General features: G+C 38.2%; 1 protein-coding gene across 6 annotated transcripts in view; it reads right to left on the bottom strand.

Annotated features, from left to right (window-relative positions):
- acot7 (acyl-CoA thioesterase 7) overlaps positions 1-26149 on the bottom strand; it is a 116599-nt gene that overhangs the window by 9251 nt on the left and 81199 nt on the right. For all 6 annotated transcript variants that reach the window (XM_036579000.1, XM_036579001.1, XM_036578997.1 and 3 more), the window contains one exon: positions 25258-25442. In XM_036579000.1, coding sequence (XP_036434893.1) covers positions 25258-25442 — 185 coding nt within the window. The remainder of the gene's footprint in view (positions 1-25257; positions 25443-26149) is intronic.

The raw sequence follows: 26149 nt of genomic DNA, 5'->3' as shown, positions 1-26149 counted from the left end.
GGAAGTTGCGGGGGACAGGGTCGTCTGGGATTCTCTGCTCTCCCAACTGCTACCGCGACCCTGGCTGGACTAAGCGGTTAACGACGATGATGAAGATGATGATGAGGGGGGTGTGGTACCAACTGAAACATTACAAAGGAACTCTGGAAGATGTAGGAATAAAGCTTTATAGGTTCTGGAATCAAACAGTTAAACATCTCTAGAACTATAACTCAACTGTCACAATTTTTGTTCTTTTGTTTTTTGTTTATTTCAGTATTGTAGTGTGGGGGTGGAGATCCTTAGCATTCTTGTTGGTTTCTGTCAGTAAGTTCTTTTTTCTTTTTTTTTGTTATAACTGTATCATAATGGTAAATTAAACACTTTAGATGATGGCTATTTCAATCATTTTACATTTACATTCACAGCATTTGGGAGATGCTCTTATCCAGAGCGACGTACAATATGATCATTTTACAGAGGATGGCAAAGGTAGTGTTTGGAGTCTTGCCTAAGGACTCTTACTGGTTTAGTGTAGGGTGCTTGCCCAGGCAGGGGACTGAACCCCAGTCTACAGTGTAGTTTAATAGTCCTATTAAAGAATTGCACAGGAAGATTATTAAATTAATTAATCTAAATTCATTAAAAACTGAGTTCTGATGTGTACGTTCACTTCAAAGGAATATCAGACCTTCACTGGCAGGACGCTAATACTGTTAAACACTTGGAACCTCTACATACATATTCTCATTCAAAATTAAGAAGGTCTAAATCAAGATCCTCACAGATTTAAAGGCTGAAAGATGAAGCAGCATCAGTACATGCTAGGCTGTCGGTTCCCAGCTGCCCTCTGCACCGTGGCTATTTTCATCATTGGCTATAGGTCACCAGGCAGTCATGCACAGCAGTGGCAGATGGTAGGAAACCTTCGGGAAAGAACTGTGCAATGACAACTGAAGCAGCCTGGCTGATGAGGACATCAGCTAAAAATCTGTAGTACATGCACAGAAATGTAAAACAGTAATTTTGTGCTGTAAACACACATGGTACATGGTTGGCTTTGATTAAAAGCTTGGAGCATGCAATTTTTGGGCTGCTTTTCCTGAATGTGCTGTTTAAAAGCTGATGCAAAGGTGTGAGCGCTGGTGAGTGCTGACATCATAACAACAGGACGAAACGTATGAGGCCTGGCATTATGACCTGCCCTCATGCCAAAAGGTTTATTGGGAGCAATGTCACAGAAGAACCACCTTTATTTACCTAAAGAGCCTTTCAATGGTTAATTCTTTAAAGATACACTCCAGTTATTATTGTAAGAGAAGCCAATGGACAGTAGCTTCAGCACACAGCTTTTATTCTTTTACTATGTGCAGGTAAAAACATGTAAATTGCTGTGCACTTTTTTTTTTAATACATTTAATGTTCAATATAAACATTGCTAAAGTTTCAAAATGTACAATTCAATTTCCAATCTATACAGTCCATTAAGCCAGCAATTAATGATGATTTCCATAATTGATTCATCGGTTCTCCATGGCTTTGACTAAACGATTATTTGGGAAAAAAGTGCAGCTAGCAGTCTGCAAGACTTTTATCAAGGGTGTACCAAGAGATCTTCTGCACTGCCCTCAAAAACGGAAAAGTGCACAAATAATAAAAAAATCAATCATAAATTTTTTAATAAACTCTGTTTTTCGTGGGTGGAAGACTAAAAGATCTCTCAAGAATGCATGCATTAGCACACAAACACTCTGTTAACAGCTAAGTACTATTTAAATGTGCAGTTTGAACAAAAATGCAGCTCATTCGTTCAGCCAAATGAGTTCATTTTGCTAAACTAAAACAGAACTAGCTGTAAAGAAGACAGTGACACACCGTTTTTAACTTCTAACACAGCTTCACTGCATTTTTTGCAGTTGCTCTCCATGTTGAGCTTTTGTAATATTAATGAATTAAGAAATGAATGTTCTCTAGACCCTCGCGCAGTCGTGCTGCCATACCAAGGTGAGCTTGGTTTTGCACAATTTACAGCAACCATCATTTTAGATGAGGTTAAAGAGAAGTGTTCCCATATTTTTGACTAAGTGGGTGAATAACCCAGTACTGTAGTCTCTGCCAACTGTATTTTCCCTCTTTCAATCAGCTGATGTAAATAAGGACCGCAAACCTCATCAAGCCTCATTTGTTGGCAGCTATTTTTTATTTTTATTTTTATTGACACGATAATCAATATCGTTGCAGTTCTACAATTCATATTTGGAAACTAAGCTGCAAAAACAGTTCTTTTTCAATTCATCATGGTTGTGATGTCACAAGATCATGTTTGGCATACTATGTAAACAGTGTTAAAGTTTTAAACCAAAGTCCATACTTAGAAACTATGCTGCAAAAACAGTCCCTTTTAAAATTCATAATGACTGTGATGTCACAATACAGGATGACTCAAAAAGATTCGTTTTCAAAGCGCAGTAATTTTACAACCATGAGGCACCTAGGAACCAATCACATTCCAACTAAAAGAGGGGGTCATAGAGTTTCTGACTGTCACTGGAAGATGGTTCCCTTCAGTCGGCGAGGAGATGGAGACCCCTGAGCAGAAACCGTTTTGCGTTCTCCACTTCAATAACAGTGAGTCCGTCATAACTGTGCAACGTGATTTTTGTCAGCAGTGAACCTCCAACAGCTCAGAGCGTTCGTCATTGGTTCCACAACACTGGATGATCTCCGAAATAGTATTGAAAGAGCCGCGAGTACAGCAACACCCAACTTGTAAATTTACATGATAAACTTCATGCTCATTTAAACCATTTACAGTTTACTGCATGGTTCTGTGATGATTTACAAGTGAAATAAATCATTTTGAAATTGGATGAATCTTTCTGAATCACCCTGTATCATGCCAAATATAGGCTACATAGTGCATGGATGGCTTTGATGAACACGTTAATTACAACTTACAAATGACTTTAGGCTGGATTTGTTGGGTGGTGATATTTACAAGCTGATGCCAGTCAATACATGTGAGCATGTAAATTTACAGTGAGCTTCATCAGTAAGCAGTTTTATCGGTGAAGGCTAAAACAAGGACGAGTGAATTATTAGCGGCTTAGCGGGCAACACTTGTAGAGGTTAAAGGGGTAAAAAATAAATAACAGTGAATCCATAATGCCATCCGTGAGAAGGAACGCAGCTATTTCCTGTGGAGGGCCTCCTACTCCCAAGACACAGTTTATACATTCATCTCAGCCTGGATATGAAATCTAGACGCTTCTGTGCATGAGAACAGCCAGTTTAAAAAAACAAAACAAAAAAACACAGAAGCACCCCCTCTACTGGCTGCCCTGGTGCTCGGGGGGCTCGGGATGAGTGAAGGGAGGAGTGTGCTATGGGGGGAGGGCAGCCATGCTTGTCTTGAACAAATTAAATTAAGTTTAGTCAGAGAGAACGCCCGGCACAAGGCCAAGATGACCATCTTCTGCATAGGCCGTGAGAGCGTGAGACACTATCAAATAGGAGCGCTGATAGGGGGGGGGGATTATAGCCATTAAGAGCTGCTATTAAATCAACATGGAAGTGAAATTGGCCAACTGATACACTGAGAAGATAAAGGTAGTGTGCTATCAATGCTAAGTAGCATAGGAGCGTTCTAAAAATTATTTGTCCTCTGAGGAGGTGACTGTACTAGAAGCAGATACTGGTTATCAGAAAGGGTAATAACTCTCACTCCCAGAGTTCTCACAGCTTAATATACTAATTTAAACCTTTTGGAGGTGTGCAAAAATATCCATGCAGATTTAGTTGAAAGACTAAAAGTAAGTATCCTGAAAGTACTGGAAGGTGTAATAAAGGCCGAGGGCGGACATTAAATACTGAGAAATATTATACTATATTTAGTTGTTGAGTATAATATATATGCTTTCTGCTTTTATCATGAAGCAGAAAAATTAATAACTTGCATTTCCATTTTGACAGAAAATGAAATAAATGAAAGGTGTTCTCTGCCTTTTGCACAATACTGTAGCTTAAACACTTAAAAGTTTGGAATGCTGATAAACACTGACATTGTGGGGTTTGGCGTTATTTCTCAAGCTAGGACTGTCACAAATACTGTCGCACATTGTGTTCCTCAAAATAAGCCTGCTTGGTCTGTAATACGTTAAGCATTTGCAAATCAACAAAAAATAATGCTTATTTGCTCATAGAAACATTTTTGAAAAGTAGATGTCCACAAACCTTTGACATGTTTGATGCAATGACAGGAGTTTCGCTGAAAAGTCGCAAGACTTTTTTGCAAGTCAGCTGATAAAATTTGATTTGTAATGGCCCACAAGCCCACATGAGTAAAGCCTGTTTAATCCAGTCTGACACTGATGAGATTTTGGCGCTCTGTGTCAGCAGTGGCGTTTCATTGCGGTGACGGAACATTAGCCTGTGTGTAAGCGTGACCTCTGTTGCAGATAAGCTGATTGTCGGATTGTTGTTTCTTCCGCAGCTTTCCCTACATTCAGCTTTGTGGCGCAACATATTTGTACAATTACAAAAGTTTAGGTGCTCATGGTCAAATTCCATGCACATTTTACTGCATAATTACTGTTTTTTTTGCTGAATTTAATATAATGGGAAAACATGAAACAAGGAAGTGTAAAGGAAGTGTTCACTTAGAAACTCATGTGATTTGACCAGGGGTGTTTAAACCTTTGCATACAACTGAAAATTTTGAAACATTTTCTAAACACATTCTTTAATAAGCACTAAACAAATGATGTAATGAAATGAAAATTCATTGATGCTTAATGAGTACTTCTTGATATGCTCATAAATAATTTTAACAGCCTACAATACTAAGCACATGGTGGACCTACTTGAGAAATTACATTCATTACTGGTCAGTGCATTTATGATTGATATGAAATCTAAGTGAACTGCAACATCTACATATACATGAAGTGTTCCTATAGCGTTTATGGACTGTGAATATTTTGTGAAACCTATGCAGTTGAAATGTACCGATGGTACAATTTCATTACTTTGCACTGGCGTTTTGACAGTTATTAAGGGATCATTAATGAATGTATTATGGATGTATTTTGAGTATCATGTGCTTGGAATTGTATTTGCATATGTTAGTTTATAAATTAATCTTGTAGTACACATCAAACATCACTGTGCAAGATTTCAATTCATTACTCTTTAATGAATGTATTACATGAAAGTTTCAAAATGATGTAATGATGTAATTATAATGGGTTGTTACTGAACGGTTTATGAATATGCCATGAATGCTTCATGTACATGTAGGTTCTGTAAATCTAACATCCCCAAATTGATGCAACTGAATCCACACCTATAGATCAACAGACCATGATGCATCAACACATTGTCACAGCACTAGTAGGCAGGACTGTTGCTGAGTCCTAAATACTAAATTCTAAAAACTGCAGTGGATGCTATGCTCAGAAACTGTCACAAAACGCTGAGCTGCCGTTTGGTCGCACAGTCAGATGCCTCATTTTCACTGGACGGAACAGGTTTTGAATCAGCAAGGATCACCTGACCCGGCAAAGCACATGCATTCACGCCAGAGAGAGCTGACGCTGAGCGCCTGACTATTAATTAGGGAAATGGATGTGGTCTGGGAGGGGTCCTGTGGAGGGCATAATCATCTCTTGCTGCAAAGCCCCCAAGCCTTTTGGCTCCTTAATTACACAAATTACACCGGAAGCCGCTTCGAATGAACCAACAGCCGCAAAGTGGCATCTTTATGCAATCAGAGAGGCAATTAATCCAGCACTAGTGCACTGAGTTTTCTGGACGGAAGTGTGTCCATTTGGACATCATTGTGCCATCACTGAGTGACCGATTACATAATGTGATGATAACACATTTAATAGGACAGCAGAGGTCAGTCAGATCAACTTAGCTTGGGGTTTGTAAATAGGTGTATCTGAGGGCTGCACAATACATCGTTAATCATTATCGCAATATTATAAAACATTTTTGGCAGAAGGCTAAATATGCAAGTGAAAACACAATGTTTTGTGCAGTGTAGTACAAGTGCCTCAACTAGATATTATAATAAGACATTTATATTAAGATATTTCCGGATGAAGGTGATGAAAAAATGTACTCAAACAAATCAATGTAATCAAACAAAAGTATATTATCCTGGTCAAAAACACAGTTTCAGAAATAATATTGAGGCCAATTTTTAACAATGCCCCTTACTGATTTACAAGTGTTTATAATATATTGCAGGGCTTATCGCAATCACAACATGTAGCATTATAACTGCATTACTAGCATTATGTTCATATCCTGCTGCCCTAGGGATACATTTACATTCTGGCATATGAAAAAATTATACCATGTCTTAAAGAAGCATGCAGCCATAAAAAATGTGTGGGGTGGTTTAAAAAAAAACAAACAAACAAAAAAAAAAAAAAACAAGGCTATAGATCAACCACTGTCAGTATACTGCCATTGCTGCTGGCTGTGGTGGCCCCTTTGAAAAACATGGAATATCTGATTTGCCATCGTTCATGTTCCAGCATAATGTAAATGCAGCAAAAGCTATATTGTATTATTATACGACAAATGTATATTAATCTACTGCTTAAACACAACCAAGTAATCACTATCTGTAACTACCCCCAAAAATCAGCTTAAAAATTCTGAAGCAAGTAAAAAATCAGGAGGCATTGGAAGATGGCACATGTACAGTTGCTTGCGAAAAGTATGAATTAAGTAAGATACACTGACACAAAGCCAAAAAACCCTTTATTTAAAAACTGAAGAAGCATTCACACACATGACCTCCATATTAGGTTAAAGCAACAATTTCAGCTTCAAGTCTTTGCCAAATCTGCATGCTGACTTCAGGAATTTTATCTCTGTTTCTCTTGAGAAACTTCCTGAAGTTCCTTGGCCACCTTGCTAGATATCAGTTTTTATTAACGCTTGCTGCATATTTTTAAGTGCCCTCAGAATCTGGAGCACTCTGAAGCCACTTTCTGAAGCCACCACAAGGTCACTTTTGCTTTCCTCTTTGATCATTTTTTGTGTTTTATTCTTGGGACTGCTGAAAAATAAATTTATTTTAATATCTGGGTTTTCTTGTAATATGTGCTGTTATTCTGCTATTATGCTCCCATTTTTCTTTAAAGCGACACTATGTTAGTTTGGGGATTTAGAGAATGTGTAACTGCACACATTTCATAATACAGGTCATGTTTCAGGTCTATTCCCTGAGCAGTCTGAAGCAGAATCTGATGACTGAGAGTGCGATGAAAGAGAAATCAAAGAGAACTCAGTCAAAACTCGGTGAAGGACGTGTCCTTCATGGATGTAAATGAATGACCTACTATTGTCCTCATATCTTCATGCTGATTTTGCATTTCAGCCCCAAAACATCGGACCAGATCTTCTTTTTGAGCTTGTGCATGTGATTTTTACACATAGAGATGTATGACGTGGTCCAAAAACTCCCACAAAATCCGACCCGATGCCTTTCAGGCTTTACAGAGCAACTCACAGCAGTGCATAAACACCATTAATTTTTTGTCTTGACTCAGTAATGATAATATTAACCCAAAACACTTACATATTGAAGCTTTAACAAGGGTTCTAGTGCCTAATATGTAAAGGCAACGTCATTGAATGCCAGTGCAACCACCATGCTTCACCATATAGATAGTACTGACTGGGTAATGCTCTGTGTTGTGTTTATAGCAATCATATCACATAGCATTTAATCCAAAACATCTATTTTTGTGACCACAGCACACTTTGGCTGGGAAATTCAGGCAAACTCAGGCAAGTCTTTAAATGGCCTCCTTCTTGTCACAGAGACACTGAGGTCAGTTCTGTTCAGTGTTCTCTCAGTCATTGACATCTGTAAGTCTCTCAAAGTTATTGTTGGCCCTAAAAAGAATTCTCTTGCCAGTCCTTTTCTGGCCAAGATAGGAAGAACAGACTGACTTAGCAATTTTTGAGTTGTACAAAGGGTCAAGTGTTCGTATTTGAGTTTTTTTTCCCATTTTATTTATTAATCCATTAATTTTTACAAAATTTACTGTAATTAATTTTATCATTGCAAATCACTGAATGCATGAAAATTCTCCACTCATCAATCACACAAGCACAGAAGGCCCTACCTCGCTCCTCTAGACATCGCAAACTAGCAACTAGGAATTTCTCAATCTTTTCACTAAAAGACTTCATGCCATGGAGGACTAATTAGTCTAATTATCTAACGATAGATAAGTAAGAAATCACAATTACAAGCACTACTGTATATGAAATCCATGCACTTCGTAAGACATTCTGCAGAATATTGTACTCATCTGTGCTGCTGAAAAGCAGAATATGTCAAAACTACAAGAGCAGATGCCAACCCCTATAGCATGGATGTGTTCAAGTTCAACACATTTGGTATAATCAAAAGAAAAACATTGCACATTTATGCCATCGGATTTGCATAACAGCTATGTTACTTGAACTTACCTCATGATTCATTAAAAGACTCCCTATCTGCGACTGAGAGCAGATGATTAATAACATTCTCAAACTGCTGCTCTCCCGCTGTTAGTGCTACTGAAGCTGTCACACAAATGAAAAACACTGTAGCTTGTTGCCTCACAGTATCTTGGTTAACTTGTTATTTTGGTGACCTTTGCAGACCTACTCAGACAGCATCAGGGTGTTACGGCAGAAAATGCACCGTTCAGGCAGCTCCACTGGGGTTGAAAATCTACATTCCTCTAACTTTCTTCTTGGCCTACCAGCTTCTACTGACATTTGTGAACACGACAGAGGCTGCTTGGTTTTTATTTTTCACAAATACATTTTTTCTTTGCCTTTTCGTCTCCAACACAAATAGATCTTCAGTATTTGAATTAGAGGTAGGAAAAACAGATTCTTAGACCTATCACAGCTCTCTCCTAACAGTCTGAATCGATTTACAAAGCATAATAAGTTCACAAAAGGCCCGAGAACATTGTAAACATACCTACATAACAAAGGTGCGCTATGTACATTTTGGGGATTTGGAGACCTCTCTGGTGGAAATGTGTAACTGCACCAATGAGCAATGAGTAACATAGGTTGGACTTTGGAACCCTCCCCTGAGTGGATGAATCTGATGATTGAGAGTGTGTTGAAAGAGCATTCAAAGAGAACTCAGTGAAAACTTGGTGAAGGACTTGTCTTCCGAAGATGTATGTAAATTATCTGCTTATGTCATCATATCTTCATCAGTAAAACGTTGATTTTGCATTTCAGACCTAATCATCAAGCAGTAACTTTTACTGGGGCATGGGCATGTAACATTAAAGCATAAAGATGGTGGTCCAAAAAACTCCCGCAAACCTGCAAAAGGCTTGAACAGGGCTCATGTTGGCTTCTTCTTCTAAGCCACAGAGACGGATGTAAAAGCACAAAAACAAAAAAGAAAAAAAAAGGGGTTAGGGACCAGAAAAAAGGACAAACCTTTTCTATGCTACACATTTATTTCACGCCATTCAGTTTTTGCTGGGAGATCGTAGAGCACCCTGAAATCAATCTGGGATTACATTTTACAATTTTATGCTGCATCTATATAATAGTTCCCTAAAACGCAAATATGGATCCATTTAAGTGACTGTCCAGGTTTTCCACTGGTCAGCAATATAACTGAGACAATTTAGATTCAAAAACCGATTGGCTGAACTACATTCAAAGTCGTTGTATACTTTGATACACATATATACGATAGCAAACAAAGTGGAATTCAGTACTAATATAGTTATATAAACCCATTCTGCTGTCCACTGAATACTGAACTATTTGATTACGTTAATTGACAACCACAGACTACTGTTAATGAACTACATTGCTTGGCAAAAGAATTGTTAGCCATTGTGTGGTGCAACATCCCTCAACCAATAAGGAAAAAATAAACTAAAATACAGCTTCTCATAGCTTACTGCTTTATTGGCAATTAGCTGGTTTACTTCATAATACAGTTCTTACACATGACTGAATCCCTTATTGGATACAGTAGTTTCATGTGACAATGATGCACTTACTGTGAGGTGCTAGCTTTCACAGCGATGGAGAAATGCCAGAAAGTCTGGACTGTCTTGGCACTGCCCGTTGCTGGAGCAGACAGGGGTCTTACTCGTGTGCCAAATGCCAATCTCAGCACGGTGGCACTAAATAGTGAATGGCGGGGTAAAATGGAAAATAAGCACCTGGACGTGGGCCCAGGGACATGCAGCCATTGCTTCAAACTCTTCCCTCAAAAGGTTTAAATAAATCAGATACTGTTTGCTGCATGTTAAGCCTGCGTTAATTTGCATTGATTTTTTACATCACATAGCCAAAATGCACTTGTGCATAATGCATCTGCTTTTCACTAGGATGGCACTCTTGCGTTTGGATGCCTATGTGAGCATGTGCATGTGCATATGTATGTGCCATGGTAGTGTGCATGCATGCTTCTCTGCATATGTTACTGAATGATTTCATTATCATCATTACAATACACAGCAGCTATTACATTACAATATGCAGCAGCTGCTATATTACAATATTCAGTGGCTAGAATATTACACTGAGCAGCAGCAACTACATTACACTATGCAAAAAATACTATCACCCTATGCTGAAACTGGTATAACACACAATACAGAAACTACTATATTACACTGTCAAGAACCTACTATGTTACAACATGCACCACTATAGCCACTATAATCCAAAATGCAGCTGCTACTGTATTACAATATGTCGCAGTAATTACAGTACCGTTCAAAAGTTATATATATAAAGTTATATATATATATATATATATTCAACTGCAAATTACACAGAAGCATCAACAACTAAATATACATTAAAATGTTCAGTATTTAGTGTGTCCATCCTTTACATTTATTACTTTATTACATTTATTTATTACCAGGACTCTTGCTTTCAGTTTTTCAAGGAAATCTACAGGGATATTTTTCCACACCTCCAAAGTTCAGTCTTAGAAGTTGGTTGCATTTTCTGCTTTTCACAATCAAATTAATTCAAGCACATTCAGTGATGTTGAGGTCTGGACTCTGGGGTGGTCAGTCCATTGTTCTGACAACACCAGCAACTTCAATGTACTTTCGTTTTTGTCTATTTACTTTTCTCTGTAAGGGCTTCCTGACAGCTACACATCCTTTCAGACTCGGTGTTGAGTTGTCTTCTCACAGTGGAAGGACTGTGTTTTTTTTTTTTAGATCTTTTAGTCAGTGGACTAAAAGTAGTGTCCCAAAATGACTTGGAAAAAAGTCTGGTTCCATTGACTTACATTAAAATTAAGGTTGTTTTTTTCCATCTCCTGCAAAATGATCATTTCAGAGATACAAGGTTTTGTTCCGATGGCAGCGATATTATAATAAGCTAAAGTGCACTGACTACAGTGAAGTGGAAAATGTACTTATTATTGAATTTTTGACTTATAGACTTAAAATGCAAGTGGATTATCTTATATCTAATCTTCTCAAATATCTCACACTAACAGACAGTAGCTACTATATCACAATATGTAGCAGTTATACTACAACAGGCAGCAGCTACTATATTCATACATTATATTTTATTATATATATACACAAAACTGGATTTAATTGAACAATAAACCACACATCTTTCAAAGATATCAAAATACATTTTTGGGAAAAGATGAACAAGGAAGCCTTTGGAAAGACTTGAAAGACATGGAATGGGTCCAATATCATGTGAAATCACATTTTCCTTACTTTTTTGAGACAAAAGAGTCTGTTTTACTGATTAAACACTGATAAATTTTCAAATGCTCCATTCACTCCCCAGTACATACAGACCACATCCGGAAACTAAGCTGCAAAAAAAGGCCCCCTTTTGAATTTATTGTTTTTGTGATGTCACGAAAACCAGACACGAACATCACATTAACTTACATCAACTAATACAGCCTTCAGCAGTTCAGCCTCACCAATTCATACTGAAGTTATAAAGAGTGTTTCAGCCTGGACTGCTTTTGAGTACAGGACCGCCAATCAGAACAGGGGTCACTTACATATATCAGTCTTAAAGGCATAGTAACAAACAGTAATTACATTCTTATAATTATTATATTTGGTGCCTAAAACCACACAAATGTCATCAGCGTATATAAGGGGAAGGAGGATATGAATTATGTAGGATATGAGTTACATATTAAATGCTGTTTGGCAAAAAAAAACAAAAACAAAAAAAAACAGTGCATGTGGGTGTGTCCACCAGGCTTTGTTTCTTTCTATGAGAGAAATTGAAAAGTGCATTATCTTTAGACAAAGTGCCAACTAATCCTTGCTGGTTTATCAAGAGGTTAAATTTTAATCAACTATTTTTTATATCCAGTAAGTTGAGTGTAATCGATTAGCCATTACAGGCCAAATTACAACATGCAGCAGCTACAATATTACATTGTGCAGTAGCTACTGCACTGTAATATTGCTTTATATGCACACAGTTACATAGCTGCTTGCATAGATATCGCACCTCTAATTAGAATCTGCGGTAATGGCAGCGGTGCAACCCCTGAAACGAGTGATCAGCGCCCACTTTAACCTCATAGTGTACACACACTACATGAGCTGTGCCTAAAAATAAACACGAATTTCACATCGCCAGCCCAGAGGTTGCTACGGTAACGAAACTTGTTTTGTGCGGCAGGGACTGCGCTAATGGGCCTGGAAAAAGGACGGTGACTGAAAGGAAAGAATAAAACCTTGAGTCTTCCCCTTTATCTGCTCTCGCTTCTTCATCCCGCCTCGTCCTCGGAAAGCTGTCCCGAGGAGAGGAGCCTCTATTGTGGACGGCGGCTGCAAAAAAGGCCAACATGGCCCTTTGAGTGATCCTTACTGTGTTTTTGTGCTTTGCCTTTGTGTGCACCGTGGCATTCAAGGCCAGTCGGGATATGCCTAGACCTCCCTCCATCCCTCCAACCCTCCCTCCATCCCTCCTCTTCTCCCCTCCCCCATCCCACAACCCCCCCCTTCTGTGAAGGACTAAATCTGGAAAGCCTAAAAATAGAGACAGATCTTTCACTTGGGAGGGGAACGACGAGAAAAAAAAACACCTGAAGTCAAAAAATAGCAGCAGCAGCCTTGTCGATATGCTATTTATAACCCGCAACACACTTACCAACGGCCACATCTGACAACTCTAATTAAATGAAGGGTGCTCAGCCAGTTGCAGAAAGGAGACCTCAGCTGAATACGTTTTTAGACGTGATGTTATACGGAGTTATTTTTATACCAATCATGCGTTTCGGAGTCTGCACATGCATTACAGAGCAGTGCACACAGATGGCTTTAAGTGTGGTGTTTTAATATTGCACAGCATGGCCACTCTGGATTTCAGTCAGGCAGGGGAGGATGCAGCACCTACAGAGCTCACCTTCTGTCACTGGCATATCATGCATTTATGTCTGAATAAGGTCAAAACTATTCAGCCTACAGCAGTTCAGCTGCACCCATTTACACTGAAGTTATAAGGAGTGTTTCAGTCTGGACTGCTTTTTGAGTACAGGACAGCCAATCAGAACAGAATCATTTACATATATCAGTCTTAAACACATAGTAACAAACCAGCCTTTATAATTGCTCATGTAAAAATGAATAATGATTATTTTTGGTACATAAAAGAGAGAGTACAATCTCAAAAATGATGATTCTTCAGTGGTTCTTTAGCAAAGAAAATGGTTCTATCTAGAAGCATGAACATGCAAAGAACTCTGGTTATATATAGCACCTTTTTGAAAAGGGTTCTACACACACACACACACACACACACACACACACACATACACATATATATACCAAAAGTAGAATATAGATTATATATCAGATACTATTTGGCAAAAAACAGTGCATACAGATGCGTCCACCAGACTTTGTTTCTTACTGTAAGAGAGTTTAAAATGTGCATTATCAGTAGACAAAGAGGCGACTAATCAATTTTAATCAATTTAATCAATTTTTTTTAGATCCAGTTGTTGAGTTTAATCGATTAGCCATGACAGGCCAAATCAGGCAGCAGCTCCTATATTACACTGGGCAGCAGCACTGCACTGTAATATTGCTCTATATGCACACAGTTTCATACACGCTTGCATAGATGTCACACCTGTAATCATATGGCAGCGGTGCAACTTACGAAGCGAGAGATCAGGTCAAAAGTTGGATTGAGAAAGTTTTTGTTCTAGAGCTGTGTTGCCTACAGTGTGGGCGTCTGATTAGGCACTCCAGAAAATTACCCTAACCCTATCCCCTCATCAAATGAAACAACAAACATATTTTTATACTCTACATAACTCTATATAATGTCTTCCATTCTTATTTTCCTATTTCTATATGGTGTTTGTATAATTTACTGTCTGCATTTATTGTCTTTTGCACGGTTGTCAGCTGCTCTTCTGTGTTAAATGTAGCACCGTGTCCTGCAGCTGCTACATTTCATTCTTCACGTAACACATCTGTAGTGAGAATGAACAACAAAGATGTTTTTGACTTTGACTTTAAAATTATATTTTAAAAAATGAGTAACAAAATATTTTGTAGTGTTTTTTACACTACCATCCTTCTTTTTTTGAATGACCATCCATCTTCTTTTTGTTTCTAAATCATTTTACCAAACTGATTCAAATTCAGCGTTAAAAACACATATCGGACTAAAATCATCTTGCTTTGAGTGATCTTAACTGTGTTTATTGAACACTCCTCTTTGTCACTACCAAAACAATAATAACACTAACGAAACATTATCAAATGTTTTGGTAATGACTGTTTCTGTAGTGACAACTTTAGCTTTTTAGCTAGAACTCAAAAACACTAGCCTGTGCGTAACTAGCCAACATAGCTTTCTGCAGTTGCACAATCACATAAAATCATAATATTTGCCATTACAACACTAAAAAGTTTACGTTATGCAGAAAATGTGTGTTTCGGTAGTGACCACGCACTGGTTACGCACTGATTTACAGACTTTGGGAAACACTTACTTCAAAACAATGGGATCTAACTGCTCACTATGTGGCCAACAGGGTCAGGCATGCAGTCTCACATCCTGCTTAAAATGCAGGGGCGTGGCTAAAACAAAGCTTCGCCTATGGACTACATCTGTTTCGGTGGTGACATGAAAACATGGTACAATATTGTACAGATATTTGTACAGATTTAGCTTATTACCATCTCAATTACTGCCTTGTGTTTAAACAGATCATAACATAATCCTTGTAAATATTTAAGGTCTGAAGGCTTAACTGTATTTTTTAAAATAGTTTTTTTTTTTTGAGGGATCAACGTTTGAATTAATTTGTTAGAATGGTCCATATTGTTTTGTCTTTTTGGTTCTTGTTCCACCACAAACACTGCACTTTGTCCCCCTCTCCAACACAAAAAGGTTTGGCAACCTGTTTTAGGGTAAGCTGTTCATGGCTTAGTTTTAACACTGAACTGTCTTCAGTTTTTTATATTTCTTCATAAGAGAGACATTACTGAGGAAAAAAAAAAAATTGCTATAATCTGGAAGAATAGCTCTCTCTTTAATGTGACAGTAGTGGGATGATAATACAAAGGTCTTATGTTCATACATGACAATACTGAAGCAAAAAGTGTCTGGTTCTGCCTTTTAATCTACTTTTTTAATAATGTGATTTCTTAGTGCTTTTGTCGCATTTATTTTGATATGAGAAGATCATAAAGAACATGACCTAACAATTCATAGATTTTTATTTTGTGTCAAGCTACCATTTTAAGGAAGCAAACATATGAATATAAATATTCCCCAGTCACTTTTTATTATTCAATCAACACAAAACCACAATTCTGAATGTGTGCACACTATTGCAGTGCATGCAACAAAAACGGCAGCATTGTGCTTTTTATACAGTGATAGAAAACACGGTAGCTCCAAAAAAGCAGACAAAAGGCTCCTATTGTGCAGTACTGTGCAAAAGTTAGAGACCACCATTTCTTTAATTTCCTGTCAAAACAGTCATCATACACAAATTATTTAATTTTCCAATGTCAGGAAAAAGCAGAAAACATGTGTATGTATATATATCATACACATATATATCAAAGAAATCTGCAGGGATTTTTTCCCTGCATTTCCAAAGTTCAGTCTTAGGAGTTGGTTGCATTTTCTGCTTCTAATGATCCAAGAAATCACCACATTCATTAATATTGAGCTCTGGACTCTGGGCTGGTCAGTCCATTGTTCTGAGAACACCATCAGCTTCTTTGTTTTATTTGCTGATGTTCTTCTTTGTTTGCCTATTTGCTTTTCTCAGTAACAACTTTTTTGGAACTCCAGTTTTAACTTTTGATTTTTTTTTCAAGATTTTTCTTTTCATACATCATTTGATCACAGAGGCCACCCTTCACATTGCATGAAAGTTTCATGATGAACAGACCAAAAAAAAAAAATGCCCCAAAACTGCCATCCATTTACAATAACTAATATTAAAAGCTTTTGCCTTCTTCTGTAGAGTTTTAGAGAGTTTTTTTTTATCTAACATCCTCAGAAATATCTCCTGAACATGTTTTGACTGGAAATGAAATATACAAATGCAGGCTGGTCCCTGACTTTTGCACAGTAATCTCTGTCAATACTTTAAGTGAGAATAGGAATAAAGATGTAATATGCCTGATAATATGGTGTGAACAAATTGATGCATGTTGGTAGACTGAGAGAAACAAAGAAGAAGGCTTATCTTTGCCATTCCTGAAATAGAACACAGAGGCAGGATCTGAGTGAGAGATAAAGGGGGAAAAATTGAAATGAAAATGAGCACTGCTAAAGCCCCTGGGACATTTGAGGGTGCAGGACGTGCAGCTGTAGAAAATGTGTGCTCCAGAACTGACCCTAGAACGACTGAGTAGCGCAGAAGAATACATAATGATATGATTTCCAGGAAGGTGTGGCAGTCCTAAGGAATGATTTTATTGTGTGGAAGACAGAAAGCTAACTCTATATCGGCTGTAATTACCAGCCATGACCTTCAGAAGCTACTGTGCTGCATTTTAAAACCGGAAAACATACCTTAAAGGGTGGGAATGATTTTTGGCTACCTCGAATTATAGGAGAGTTTGAGGGGGTGTAATTAACCTCACAGTTGAGTGTCCTACCCACTTCACCATTATCAAGCTATTAACTTTCATTTTGAATTCTCCTGCCAATTATGCACGACTGTATGGAGATCTATATGCCACCAAACATCATTCTTAACATAAGTAATGTAATCATAAGCATGGATATGCACGTCACCATTAAATTGTCATTTTTACGACTAGAGGAGCACACACTCGAAAAGTAAAATCATCAAAAGTTAAAATTACAGGGCTGTAAATACCACAGTCATCAGCCTCGCTGATTTGTCATGATTCATACACTACACCTACACTACACATTGCTGATAAATAGCAGAAAATGTTGTACCCTAAATAAATCTGAAAATCTGTGAACATACAAGCTAGAGCTCAACTTTACTCTACAGCAGAGGCCTGCTACCCGACCTGAGCACGATGAGGCCTGACAAAATATCAGGATTTACCATGTACACGGCTCTGGTTTGATTTCTAGTGAGTGGTGTTTTTTGTGTAGTAGATTTGTTTTTAATTTTTTGTTGATTCTGTTTTTATTAAGTGTCCTTGGGTTTGTGAAAAGTGCTATAGAAATTTAACCTATTATTTTATTATTTTTATTATTATTTGCAAGACTGTGCCTAGATAAATTTTGCACACTTATGCAATTTCTCTCTTGCACGCAAAGCCTAACTAAGAGTCTTGCTAACTGTGGCTAAAAGCTCCATTCATACAAAGCTCTATTAATATATACATTTTATAAGCTGTACTGCTCATTATTCTAGCGTCATAGCACCCGAGAAGTGGTAAAAACTGCTCCTTTGAGCGTGCATGGCAGCTACTGTGCAAAATTGACAGCATTGCTGGCAAAGTGGAATGTTCCTGTAAGAATTATGTTATTACAGCAGAGGTTTCAGTTTTCACTTGAGAAAAACGTCACAGGAGCTACAGTATTCTGCCATTTTCACTTCTGAGTCAGATGAAAACGCATGCATCCTGTTAAAATGTGTTTAAAGGATGCAAGTGTGAATGAAGCAAAGCCCAAACACTAGTGGTAAAGGTATGTCAGTGAAGTACTGGGTTTGTGGTGTGGCAATAAATGTAGGTTTGGGTTTTAAACTTGCAAAACAATGCAAACCACTCATGCAGTAGCTCTTAAAATGGTCCTCAGGCACCCCAATTGTTCGGGGATCCCTGAAGACTGGTTTGAGACTGCTGTAGTGTAAAGCAGAGGTGTAAATCTGACTCAAATACTCTGAGTGCACAGATGGCAAATCAGAACTAAGATTACGCTACTGAAATGTGACACACAGGCCATGTTTTAGTGAGCATGTTCAGATTTCTTTCTTCACTAGCTTTTTGAACGGTGGGCAAAAAGTTAATAAGTGTAAATTATCATTATCATATCAGCAACCATAACAGTCAGCTTTTATTTAGTTCACAAGTGGAGCCTGCAGAACACATACGATGGGCAAAGTTTTTAGAATGTAAAACAGATGTGGGGTCGTAAATAAAGTCTGTCAAATTTCATACATATCATCCTTTTGTCCTTGGTATGGTAAAAACACATTTTTAACCAGCAGTTAAAAAATGTAACAGTTTTTGGACGACCTGTATTTGCGTAGTTGTTGAACTCAATGAACTAAACAGTTCCACCTCAATTACCCATGTGTTTTAGTCATTTTCATGCTAAAATCACAAACAACTTACAGCTTTGACAGTTTTTTAAATTTGGCCAAAAAATGATTACATACTAGACTTGTTATAATAAATTATAATCAATTAATCTGCTCTATCTGAATGCTAAATTTTAAGACTATTATTTATTTACTCACATCTTCATTTACATTTCTAATTGAGAAACTCCTGGACTGTAAATACTTAAATGGCAGCACTTATCAGTATGGTCCTTACTGAATGACATATTACTTCTAGCCCAACGGTGTTGAGCTTATACAATGGACTTTCCATGTAAACAAAACTGTCCATATCCTTACAGCCACTTGACCACATCTTTGCTAAATGTAAAATAAAAGAAATATAAACACATTCCACCAAACATTACAGCATTGAGCAAGAAAAAATATCCATGAAAAGGAAGTCTCTGGAATCATGCCCATGAGGTCACCAGGGGTCATGAACCTGTGGAAGTGTTGGAGCTACACATGAAGTTAATGGCTGCCACAATCCATTGACAGTGGTACCGCTAAAAGAAAGCACAACCTTGAACCAGTATGATAGAAAATAAAGTTAGGTCAGGTTAGACTTCAGTCTTCTCCTCTCCACAAATGTGTACAACAAAGCATGCTATCTTTGAATCACTATAAGCAGAGGGTAAAATACATCCATCTCTAAGGCAAGACAAGAAATTAAACAAGCTACAACTTAAGGTATAAAGAATTACTAGACTAGTTTGTCCACTGAGAGTAGTGCTGTGTGATAAACACTCATGCATTATTATGCTGGATAGAGCCATCAGAAGATGGTAAATCGTGGCCATGAATGATGCACTAGTCAACAACAATATTCAAATAGGCTGTGGCATTCAATCAATGACTGATTGGTATTAATGGGCCCAAAGAAAACATTCCCTAAACGTTTACACCACCTCCAGCAGCCTGGACTGTTGACACAAGGCAGCTTGGGTCCATGGATTCTTGCACTCACTGGCACTAAATTCTGTCCCTACTATCTATGTCTCAGAACAAACCGAGATTCATCAGACCAGGCTACGTTTTTCCAGTCTTCAACTGTGCAATTTTGGTGAACCTTGGCCCACTGCAGCCTCAGCTTTCTGTGCTTGGCTAACAGAAGTGAAACCCAATGTGGTCTTCTGCTGTTGTAGCCCATCCACCTCAAGATTCAAGGTATTGTGCATACTGAGATGCTTTTCTGCTCACCACAACTGTACAGAGTGGTTATCTAAGTTACCATAGTCTGTCTTCTTGAACCAGTCTAGCTATGCTCCTTTGACTTCTCTCATCAACAATGTTTTTCTGTCTGCAGAACAGCTGTTTACTGGATGTTTATTTTCTTTCTGCAGTATTCTCAGTAAACTATACAGATTGTTGTGTGTGAAAATCCCAGGAAATCAGCAGTTATTAAAATACTTAAACTAGTCCATCTGACACCAACGATCATGCCACGGTTAAAATCATAGAGATTACATTTTTTCCCCATTCTGATGGTTGATGTGAACATTACCTGAAGCTGGTGGCCCTGAATGATTTTATGCACTGCTGCCACATGACTGACTGACTAGATAATTATCTTAATGAGTAGGTGTGCAGGTGTTCCTAATAAAGTGCTTGGTGAGTGTATTGTCTGCTATTGTTGTCACATAAAAATATGGATTCTCAGTCTTAGCGGTACTGACAGGTAACACGAACTTAGTTAACTGCAATGTATGTCATTTGCTGAGTGTTTTGAGTGGATCAGACACAGCAGTGCTGCTGGAGCTTTTAAACACCTCAGAGTCACTGCTGGACTGAGAATAGAGGATGACTAACACAAACTGCGCAGCAATAAATGAGCTACTATCTCTGACTTTACATCTACAAAGTGGACCAACAAGGTAGGAGTATCTAATAGAGTGGACAGTAAGTGGCCACAGTGTTTACAAACTCCAGCTGCACTGCTGTGTCTGATCCACTCGTACCAGCACAACACACACTAACACACCACCATGTTAGTGTCACTGTAGTATTAGTGGGTGGTGGAGAATGATCAACCACCCAAATAATACCTGCTCTGTGGTGGTCCTTTGGGGGTCCTGACCATTGAAGAACAGGGTGAAACAGGGCTAACAATGTATGCAGAGAAACAAATGGACTACAGTCTGTAATTGTAGAACTACAAAGTGCACCTACATGGTAAGTGATGCTGACAAAATGGACAAGTGTAGATACAAGTAGGTGTACTTAAAAAGTAGGCAGTTGGTGTATGTGTAACATGGAAAACTCAAGCCAAGATCTCCCTGTTAATCTAGAAATATCTAACATGCCATAACATATCATGCTCACTGTACTAGGAATGTGGCTGACTGAGACAGTTCCTGTAAAGGTTAATTGGCAACAGGTCAGTAACATGATTGGGTATAAAAAGAGCATCCCAGAGAGGCTGAACCTTTTAGAAGTAAAGATGGGGAGGGGTTCACCGCACAGGTAGCAATTCAAGAATATAATTTCTCAACTTAAAATAGCGAAGAACTTGGGGATTTCATCATCTACGGTACATAATATCATTAAAAGATTCAAAGAATCTGGAGAAATCCCTGTGTGCAAGGGACAAGACTAAAAAAACAATACTGGATGGCTGTGATCTTCAGGCCCTCAGGCAGCACTGCATAAAAACATACACAATTCTGTAGTGGAAATCACTGCATTGGCCCAGAAACACTTCCAAAATCCATCGTCTGTGAACACAGTTTGTCACTGCATTCACTACATTCACTCTACCACACAAAGAAGAAATCACATTTAAACAGGATGCAGAAATGATGCCGCATAGACACCGCATTCTCTGGGCTAAAGGGGAGAGGGAACTTCTGGCTTGTTATCAGCACACAGTTCAAAAGCCAGCATCCGTGATGATATAACAAAGCATTAGTGAACATGGCATGGGTGATGTGCACATCTGTGAAGGGATCATGAATGCAGAAAGATATATGCAGGTCATGGAGCAACATACGCTGCCATCCAGACGACATCTTTTTCAGGGAAAGCCTTGCTTATTTCAGCAAAACTATGCCAAACTACATTCTGCATGTATTACAACAGCATGGCTTCGTAGTTAAAGAGTCCAGGTGCTAAACTGGTCTGTGTGCAGTCCAGACCTGTCACTCATTGAAAATTAAAATTTGGCAAACTATGAATAGAAAAATACGACAAAGCAGACCCCAAACTGTTGATCAGCTGAAATTCAATATCAAGCAAGAACGAGAAAACATTTTACTTTCAAAATTACAGCAATCGGTCTCCTCATTTCCCAAATGTTTACACAGTGTTGTTAAAAGAAGAGGTGATGCAACGCAGTGGTAAACGTGCCCCTGTCCCAACTTTTTTTAAACATGTTGCTGGCATCAAATTCAAAATTGGCATATATTTTTCAAAATCGATACATTTTTTCAGTTTCAACATGTGATATGTTGTCTTTGTACTATTTTCAATTAAATATAGGGTTTATATGATTTGCATGTCATGGCATAATGTTTTTATTTACATTTTGCACAGCGTCCCAACTAAATGGGGTTGCATTAGTGTTTAGCTTTAGTGTTAGCTCTAGTGTTAGTTTTAGCATCAGCTCTAGTGTTTGCTTTAACATTAGCTTGAGTGTTAGCTTTAGCATTAGCTCTATTGTTAGTTTTAACACTAACTCTAGGATTAGCTGTGGCATTTTGATTGATCTGTGGTTGCTGTCTTTGAGTGATACATCTTTAACGTAAGTTGCACTAGAAAACGAAGAACCATCAAATTAGCATCAAGTAGCATAGCATAGCACATAGTACAAAGCGCAGCTATACCACATAAAATGTGTCATAGTGAGAGTGCTGAACATTAAGCTCAAGTTCCTTTTACACTTAACTCCTATAGATTTAATGGAATAAAACTGTTATCCAAAGAATGACTTAATTCTTGATTTTTAATTGTTTTCAAGAAAAGAAAGTTAGAAAACTAGCATTTGTCTGTGTTTCTTTAAGACTTTAGATTGCTTTTCCCTGCAACAGTGTGTGCACCTTCATTAAAAGCAACGGTTTAAATTTTTAGTGGCCCTAAGGCTAGGTAATGAGAAAAGCTTTAACAAATTAGTCTGCCCCTAACCTTAACATTAGCCATTTTGAAATAAAGTCACTGCCAAATCCTCATAACTCGAAAAAGGAAACTTACTGGAGAAGTAAAAATATTCTTACTTTTAATGTTTTTTAAAGTTAATGTAATGGAATTTTATGGACATTGCTTGCACAAAGTAAAGGCTGGCTTTACCAAATGATGTAAAAAATACACAAAAAAGAGAAAAGAATTACAAGGTCTTTCAGTTGTGAGATCCTATTGATGAATCATTTGAGACCTGCAGATGTCTCAGGCAGACAGTGACACAGAGCAGCATACTGAAGTGTAAATATACCTCCTGGGTGTCTCCAAGTCTGTTATATAACAGAAGGACAGATACTGAGCATCTTGTGATGCAAACACATCTACAGAAGCTCTCCCACAGCACAGAGCCCATCTGGAAGATGGATAGTAGGTTCTGAAAATTGTGCCCTAACTTAACAACACCACACCATCTGTAATGCCAAAATACACAGCCCAGCAGGGTCCGTATCCTAAAAAAACCCACTGCCACACTTAACATCTAAATATGCCATAACGCAGATGCAGGAAGCACCATGATACTAACATATATGCGCTGCACTGATTAGAAACAGGCATACGTTGAATGCAGCTACTCTGTTGTCGGACAGATAAGCCTTTTAAGACTGACTACCCAGCCTTTAGATGCTGAGGAAAATATGCATGCTAATGTGAGCTGTCAGCTTAAAAATGCGCAGTGCTTCCTATGTTTTTCGTTCACTAAATATATAAGCGATATATATACATGTGTGTTATCTTTATAGTCCACAGATGCTGCAAAATACGCCTACAGCCACTAAAAGTCAAAAGAATTAGGATAAGGCAGATATCTATTAGTTGACCAATTCTGTTCCAGGCTGGCATAGCAATTTATTTGTGGAAGCGCTAAATAGCCCTGAATGTAGTAGCTGTATAATTGATAATATATAGCTAATGGAGAAACTTTAGCCACCAAATATTTTTGGCTGTGAATGGTCAAAATTGGCACTTTCAGTTTTCTGTTAAAAGAGTAATAAAGCCAAAAACTTTGACCAAAACATTAAATAGGCCTACAAGAAATGTCAAAAAAAAACTTTACCAATAATTTTTATGGCAATGAAAATGAGAAATAGTGATTAAAAATGCTGTTGAGGGGGTACAACATCCAATAACTCCACTACGGCTTTGATACAACATACGAAAACATGACAACTCACTTGATGCACAAAGTACAGCAAAATAACAGAAGAAAAAAGGAAAGTCTTTGCTAGCATGTCAACAGAACGTAGCTTTTGTGATAAAAAAAAAATACAAAAAAATTAATGAATAACAGAGCCAAAGTGCAAAGTATAGCTAAAAATTAATGGAATTCACTGCCTTGGATGACCAACCGTTGTCAAAGTTGGAAGATGGATTTCGTGGTACACACCACTGTAAACGTACTGTAATCATTTTAGGTTTATTTCATGTACACTGCTTTTACTTATTGTTTTTTTGGTTTTTGGCCCAATCTGGCCTGAAATTCAGTTTTGGGTTTTAGCCAAGAACATTCCTTTCACTGCATCACCAGTAGCTATTTTTTTGTTGTCTTGCAGAAAGACAGAGAACCTGTTGTGCAAGTTGTGTATGAACATATAAAGTAGCACATTAGTTAATCATTCAGCTGCAAAGAATGCTGACTTGCTAATGACAATCAGTGAATCTTCTTTTTGTTGTCCTGTATTTGATGAGAACAGAAAGCAAACCGAAGTTCATATTAAAGCAGGGCTGGTTTTGTAGAATGAATGACAGGAAATTAACATGCTAAACAAGGGTGATAAGCTTTCTCTTAGGTTTCGTAGCAATCTTGTGTATAGAAACCTGTCAGATTTGCTCAGGGATTTGCCAAAAGAACCCAAGCCCAGTATGAGTGAGTAAAGATTTCTTCAATAAGTAACAATCCGAATAGCTAATTTCACTGAAAGTACCCCAAAATAGCCATACACTCTTCAATGTTTCTTCACAAAGAGGACAGAAAGAAGCTGCAGGGAGAAAACAGTATCTTTTCCCAAGAGATGGATTTATTCAGTGGTCGGCCATATCCTGGCAAAATATTCTGAAATCGCAGACTAATGGAGTCTCAAAACAAGTTCTAAAGGAATAAATGAGCTAGTTTATTTAAATCCCCATAGGAAAGCAGCTCTACAACATAAATGCTTGACTGAAAAGGAGTTTCACAAATCACAATCAAATGACTTCCCTATCTGTCTTTCAGAGCAGTGCGAGAAAGTGAGAAAGACTTCTGCAATGCTACAATGCTATACAGTAATGAGCTCTTTGTTGCCTACCTTCAGTGGGGGCACAGGCAAGGGCTTGTTGTCTTTGTCCAGTGAAATGTAAGTGAAGAAGGCGGTGACTGCCCGGTATTTCCCCTTCTCGGCTTCCGCCAATGGATCAGCATCCACAAACACCTCGATCTCCATTGACTTGTTACTAGTGAAGGTCATCCGTCCAGATACTGTGATCACACAACCTGCAGGGGTGCCACAGGGTTAAGTGTTAGGTCCATTGATCATGTATGATTTATTGGTTTTCTGAGGGTGAGGTGTACACATTCGCTGCACTGCAGAGTCAGTTTTGCTGATGTCGGGTACTGACTAATATTAGACAATCCTACTGCACAAGAATAGACTAACATGTGCAAGGCTGTGACAAACACAAGCTAATGCTAATAAAATATTATGGCCTTCAGCATGCAGAACCAGTGATTTTGTGCAGCTGGGTTGTGACGTCATGTAAGCGTTCTCAAACCTTGTATGTGAGTGGGTTTGTATGTTTATCCTGGCGACATTTTGTTCACTACCAGGAAAAAGCAGCCCCTTCGAAAACGTACAATTACTGCTTGCAGCTTCATGTCTGCCGACTTTGATCTTATCATCCAAGGGTTTTTCTTTTTTTTTCCTCCCAGAGCGTCACTTTGGCTCTTTTATTTTTCCATTACACAGGCCCCGTCTCTGACTGCCCTGCCTCAGTACCTGCCCTATGAAACGTGGCCCTATAATGGAGGCGCTTCATTACTGCACTGCTCTTGTAATGGATGCTGGATAAAGACATCACATAAATGTAAATACACTTCATTTAATCAAATGCTGAGCAGAGTGCTGCAATAGCTAAACAAGGCCCTAGAGCTCAGAATTGCTAGGTATAGTGGAGAAAAGTGCCTATTGCCACTTTCACAGA

The sequence above is a fragment of the Colossoma macropomum genome, unplaced genomic scaffold (genome assembly GCF_904425465.1).
Source record: "Colossoma macropomum unplaced genomic scaffold, Colossoma_macropomum, whole genome shotgun sequence".
In the NCBI taxonomy this organism is placed as follows: Eukaryota; Metazoa; Chordata; class Actinopteri; order Characiformes; family Serrasalmidae; genus Colossoma; species Colossoma macropomum.
The sequence above is the reverse complement of the archived record's forward strand: the minus strand, read 5'-3'. Positions and strand labels throughout refer to the sequence as shown.